The sequence below is a fragment of the Oryx dammah genome, unplaced genomic scaffold (assembly GCF_014754425.2).
Source record: "Oryx dammah isolate SB20612 unplaced genomic scaffold, SCBI_Odam_1.1 HiC_scaffold_19, whole genome shotgun sequence".
Taxonomy (NCBI): domain Eukaryota; kingdom Metazoa; phylum Chordata; class Mammalia; order Artiodactyla; family Bovidae; genus Oryx; species Oryx dammah.
Genome location: NW_024070203.1, coordinates 16,288,341 through 16,294,572, shown reverse-complemented (window position 1 = coordinate 16,294,572; position 6,232 = coordinate 16,288,341). Strand labels below are relative to the sequence as shown.

Genomic DNA, 6,232 nt, shown 5'->3' with positions numbered 1-6,232 from the left:
TGCATGGGGAAGGGCAGGGACAGGTGTGAACACAGGTGCATGGGGAGGGGCAGGGACAGGTGTGAACACAGGTGCATAGGGACAGGCAGGTGCAGGTGTGAACACAGGTGCGTGGGGATGGGTGGGGCAGGTGTGAACACAGGTGCATGGGGACGGGCGGGGCAGGTGTGAACACAGCTGCAGTGAGGTCTTGGCGAGGGAGGGCATGGGGTGGGCAGGCGGAGATGTGGACGCAGGTCCACAGGGGAGCAGATGCACATGGAGGCCTGGGTCACCTCCTGCCCCTACTTTCCCAGGCTTAAAGTGAAAGTCCAGGCTGATGAAGACAACAGGTGTCCACACACGGGGTCTCACGCTGTACCTGCCACCTCGAAGCCCTCAGTGTGGTGGTGTCTCTTTCACCTCAGGAGAGCCATCTCTCTCTCAGGTTGCCCTGAGTCGGGGAACCCAGCCCTCCACCTCCCCCAGGACGTGTACAGACAGGCTGCGTTTGCTGAAGGGCCAGGGCCACATGGCGCAAGGCCAGGTCCAGGCAGGCCTGGGAGGCGGAGCTCAGCGTGGCCTGTCATGTGGCTGCACCCAGCCCGCTGCCACACAGAGAAGGTCACGAGGAGACCCCAGCCCTCCCTTCCAGCCCACAATGTGTGGGTGGCCAGGCCTCCACCTGAGTCTGGCTGAGCAGGATTGCTGGAGGCAAAAGGAGAAGCATAAAGACACAGATGGAACATTCCACAGGCCTGTCCCTGGCTCCTGGTGGAATTTGTACTTGGAGCTGGCAGTGAGGGGATCCCGACTAGGAGTTCTGGGCCCTCTGCCCCAGTGCACACTGCCTCCTCTGGGCCTCAGTTTGCTCATCTGTAAAGTGGGGCGATGCTCCCTCCCGCCTCAGGGGTGACGTGTGTGGAAGCTGTGTACTCAGGGGTTCTGCTCCCATCCAGTGTCCTCTTGGAGGTGCCCACTCCGTGTGAGGCTCTGCATGGGCCCTGGGGTGCCGGGAAAGACACACTTCCCCCGGGGGCAGAATAAATGGCATCAACAATGCTGGAGCTGGAGGAGGCGCTGAGGGCAGCAGCAGTGAGGGGTGGAGGGGAAGCCAAGGGTCCTGGAGGACGAAGGCCAGTGGGGACTCTCACCAACCCAGGTTGCCTGCTGGAGGCATGGGAAGGGTTAACTGAGTTCAGCTGTCCCTGTGCTCTCCGCTGGACGGTACCCAACTGTGTGGGCTTCCAGCCCCACTCCTGCCTCAAGGCCAGACCTTATCTTATCATCTTAGATGGTCCCAGAGCCTCAGAGGCAACACAGGCCAGGCAGGGGCAGCGCAGCGAGGCTGTAAACCATGGACAGAACACCGCAGCAGGAGCACCAGAGGACGACGCGGGAAACGCTTCCCACTTGGCGAGAACTCTGTTCAAGGTCCTGTGTGTGAGCGAGGAAAGGGGATGTCCCACCACATTCTCAGGGGACCTCGTACAGGGATAGTGTCCCACTCCCCACCAGAGACCTGCTCCCTGAGCCGATCACCTTGGTTCCTGCAGCAGCCACCCTGCCTTTAGCTAGGGGGACCCACCCCATGTCAGTCTCCCCTCCTCCAAACAGCAGCAAAAACATAAACCCACGTCCTCCACTCCCTCCTTCCCCTGTGAGGACCAGTTTTTAAATCGTCCTCTTAGATCCTCCAAATGAGATCAGAATTCTAAGCACAGTTTCTTCCTTAATGATCCCGAAGGTGGTAACAGCTTAGAACACAGAGGTGAAGAGTCTGAAGAGAAGTGTCGAGATTCCCGCTGCTCTCAGGTGTAGTAGCTGAGTGTCGGACATGATTTTGGCCTCAAGCGCCTCCGTAGGAAAAGCACAAGTTTGTTGGGGCTCCTTCCCCACCCGGGCCTTAGCCCCAGCAGAGCAACTCAGCCCAGGCACTCTACAGCCCTGCCAGGCCGAGTCCCACAGCTCCTCCCGACAGCCCAGGAAAGGGGGTGGGAGGGTGTCCAACCCTCCTGCGAACCAGACAGGCATGGCAGGGTGTGCAGAAGGATTTTCATCTTGACATGATGGAGAGTTCCAAAGGCCTAGGGCTTGCCAAATTTAGAACCAACAACATGATCTACTGGGTAGTAGCTACAAGTGGCACAGACCTCAGAAGCAGCGAGCGGGGACAGACAGCACCCCGACCTGGATCAACGACAGAAGCAAGTCTGCCCTCTCAAAGCCAGTGTGACCTGTGCTCATCCCTCCTCGGGACAAAGCTGGCTGAGTCTGGGCCTCCCGAGACAGCAGGGGCTGTGGTCGGCGTGAGAGCCCAGCAAAGCCTCTTACGAAGACAGCAGCCACGGATCCAAGGCAAAGTGGTCATTATACGTGTTCTTAAAATCCATTTCACCGAGGGCGCTAGTAAGTGCATCCATCCGGGAAGCAGGGTTCATTAGTCGTGCGGGTGGCGCCTGCCCCACCTCAGAGGCTGGAACTAGAAGTTGGAGCACACAGGCTCAAGAAACCGCTCAAGGTGAGATGAAAAGGAACCCTGCGAAGACGCACCTGACTCGTTAACATCACCATCCGATAGGAGATGGCTCCTCAGAGGGCCTGGCTTGGGGCTGAGTTTTGTTCTAGGCCTAGGAGAACCTTAATTTACATTTATATTAAAAAAAAGAAAACAAACAGAATTAACTAGAAGGGTGCTTGGTTTCCCGCAGATGCAAGCTCTTCAGAGCTAAACAGCTTCTTAGGGGAGAATCTGAGGCTGATGTCAAAATTCCTGGATTCTCACCTACTAATGCAGACAGCACTGTACCAGGTGGCTGCAGGCACGAGGGGAGCCCACTGGCCCTTCAGAGTCACCCCGGTAGGTGTTCCCAAGTCACAGCCCTCCTACAGGTGGGGGTAACTGAGGCTGGGAGTCAGAAACCAGCCCACCCCACGCACGCCATGGTCTTCCAGGTCTGACCAGCCTCAGGTTCCAAGCCTGGTCAGTGGGCTCCAGCTTTAGCATCTTTCCACGGCAGGGAAGGGCTGTTAGGATAGTCTTGTCTTCCTAACCTTACACATGTACTCCAACCTTCCTTTCTGGAAAATCGGTTGGAAATTCAACAAAAGAACTGAGAAAACGTCACTCAGTCATCAGCGGCCCCTTCTCCTGTGCCGACTAGAATCCCGTCCGCACCTCTGGCTAAGATCCACTCGGCCACCCTGTCTCGACTCTTTCTCTTTGGAGCCCGAACTGTTAGAAGCACATGTCCAGAACCACCAATCAGAATCAATCAGTGCAATCGACAAGAACCTGATCAGGTAAATGGACCATCTCTGGGTTTGATTTGTAACTCCAACCACCATCTCACCAATGCTGCAATTCAATTCTCAGGACCAGCCCAAGGGAGGTATCCTGGGCTCATGTCACTCCTGGAGGCCGGCATGCTCGCAGGTTTTATCTGTTTTGAGTCTACAACACTCAAGGCCCTTCCAGGAATGATGAGTTCTTCCCCTCCCCCGGGGGCGGTCGGTTGTGGTTGGGGGGCACATTCCCACAAGCAGGCCTCTGCCCCACAAGATTGCCATCCTGCACATGTGTGTCTTGGCCACAGCTCACGCTGAAAGTTTAAAGACAGAAATGCTGGCCGGCTGGCCCTTTCAGGAGCTGGAAGCACAGGGTGGGAAAGGAAGGACTTTTCTGTGTTTTGGCCACAGGGCCAAGGGCGTGTGGCAAGAGGGAGCAAAGCTGGTTCTGCTGACAACAGAAGGACAATTTCCCTCTGAAAACATAGAAACCTACACCAATGAATTAAACATTTCAAACAAGATGACTCTCTACAAAGTCTTTTCAACCAAGAAGGAAAGACAAGCCGTCCTGTGCTGGCACTTCCTGTTGCATATGGCACTGAGAAATACTGTTTTTGCAGCATGCAGAGCTTTCCAGAGAAAGGAAAATATCAAGGGAAGGAAAAATCAGAGAAAGAGGTCCAGAGAAGTCAGGCAGGAGGGATGATGAGAGGCTGGGGGGAGAGGCCTTTGCTCAGGGCACAGGGGCACAAATAAGCGGAGGGGGGCAAAAGAGTGATGCCCGTGAGCCAACGCAGTGGCCCCGACAGGTCCAAGGGGGTGGCCGTGGAGGGGCTGGAAGCTGCGCTGGGCCAAGTTGCAAACCAGAGACACCACCCTACCTCCTGCCTCCATGGGGAGGGATCCCCACCTCCACTGGGCTACAGGGACCTGCTCCTTCCCCCACCTCTCAAAGTGTGATAGACACAGTTCTCTAAACCCCTAGGCCTCGGTGGGGGTCCTGCCCTAGGAACCCCCCAGAGACTGCTTGGTGGGCAGTGCCTTTGGGCTCAGGACCCACAGGATGTACCAACTGGACTCTCTCCCTGAACCGGGCCAGAACTTCCCCAGCTTCTCAGCAGTAAGCACACTTGCCTCACCCACCCTCACAGCCCCGGGGTGGACTGGTCCTGTCCCCACCCCACCCCAGCCCCCGCCCTCCTAGAGCCTTTCAGCGGGCTGTCACGGCCCCCTAGTCTCCCCGCACCCCACCCCCGCCCCCCACATCACCAAACAGCAAACTCTCTCCTGCCAGGCTGGAAGAAGAGGAGCCAGGAGGGAGGAAAGCTGAGATGTGGGCTCGGAGAAGGCTGGCGAGGGTCAGCGCCTCCCACGCTCCAAGAGCAGTGCCCGGGCCATCTGAGTCGGTCTCCGCGCCGCGGGTGCCAAGCCAGCCCTCTCCAACTCCGGGAGAGGTAGTAAGTGTAAGGCTTGGAGCCCCGCGCAGCCCAGCCCGCGCCGGGGCGGTGGGTGGGTGGGTGTCTGCTACGGGATTATTCTTAGCGCTCCACTCTCTTCGCAAAAGTGGCGCCTCCGCCCTCTAGGCTCGGCACGCTCGCTCCGGGCTCGCACGCCCGGTCCAGACACCAGCGCGGAGGAGAGCCCCGGGTGGGGTCCGCGAGGGGTGAGGCCGGCGAGGAGGCGCAGGAGAGGCGGGGGACTCCCGGAGAGGAGGGGGCGCTGCGGGAAGGGCCCCATCTCGCGCCGGCGACAGGCGGCGTTTAACCCTCGGCGCCCCGCACCCAGCCCTGCGCTGCGCGCTCAGCCGCCTCCCCGGACTCCTCCCGGGACGCGGGGAGCCGGGCGGCGGCGCGCCCAGCTCTTACCTATGGTGGTGATGACCGTGATGGCAAAGTAGAAGGAACCGGCGAATTTCCACTGGACGCCGGCGCGGTGTGGCTCCGACTGCAGGATCACCAGCTCCAGCTGCCGGTAGTCCTCGCTGCTGATGTTGTACTTGCCCTTGATCCGGATCTCCTCGGCTTTGAGTTTCTCCTCCTCGCGCATCTCGTGGTCCGACTCGAGGGCGTCGAAGACGGCGGCGCCCACCAGCAGGTAGGTGAAGGTGCAGACGATGAGGGACAGAGTCCGCACGTTCTGCCTCTTCATGGCCGCCAGCAAGGAGCCGGCGCGGGGGGCATGTCCCGCAGGCTCGCAGCCGCGCGCGTCCCACTGCAGCGCCCGGCGGCCGCCGCCGCCGCCTCCTCCGCCGCCGCCGCCGCCTCCAAGTTGTAAGCGGCGGCGGCAGCAGCAGCAGCAGCAGCGGGGAGGCGGGGGGCGGGGAGGCTGGGGGGGCCCCCCTCCGCCGGGGCCGCCACAGCCGCTGCCACCGCGAGGCGGTTGGCGGGGCAGGGGCGGCGCGGGCCCGGGCTCCGGCGAGAAGGCAGACAGGCACAGGAGGCTGCTGGAGCGCCGAGGCCAGGAGTCCGGGAGCCCCGACACCCTGCGCCAGACCCGGCCAAAACAGCCCGCCCCACTGCGCAGGGCCATGCACGGCGGCCCCGCCGGGCACCGCGAGGGCCTTGCTGCCCTCCGCACCCCGCCCCCCGCTCCCGCCGGAAAAGCAGGGGCGGGAGCGGGAGCCGGAGCGCGGCCGCCGGGGCCCGCGCCCCTCCGGGTCCGGCTCTGGGGAGGCGGCGCCCAGCTAGGAGCCCGCAGGTTTGCGCGCGCCCCGCGGGACCTCCTTCCCCCTTTAGCCCTCCGCGCCCCCCTTCGAAGGGGGGTGAAAAAGTTTGCGAAGTGGCTGCGTCTCCGGAGTCCCCAGCGATCCGGGAAGGGGCCGAGCAGGTGCAGCGGGCGGGGCGGCCGGCTGCCCGGAGGTCCGAGCGCCCTGCGTCCACCCGAGCGCCCCGGGATGCGGCGGGGTCCCCGCCAGGCGTCGGCCGCTCCGCGAAGTTTGCTGGGCTCAGCCCCCGAGGCGCGG

At 61.5% G+C, this 6,232-nt stretch overlaps 1 protein-coding gene across 1 annotated transcript in view; it reads right to left on the bottom strand.

Annotated features, from left to right (window-relative positions):
• KCNK9 (potassium two pore domain channel subfamily K member 9) overlaps positions 1-5,450 on the bottom strand; it is a 100,779-nt gene extending 95,329 nt beyond the window's left edge. Inside the window, exon 1 of the mRNA XM_040261746.1 lies at positions 5,136-5,450. Within this exon, the coding sequence (XP_040117680.1) occupies positions 5,136-5,418 (283 nt within the window). The 5' untranslated portion in view covers positions 5,419-5,450. The remainder of the gene's footprint in view (positions 1-5,135) is intronic.
• Positions 5,451-6,232: the final 782 nt, after the last annotated feature.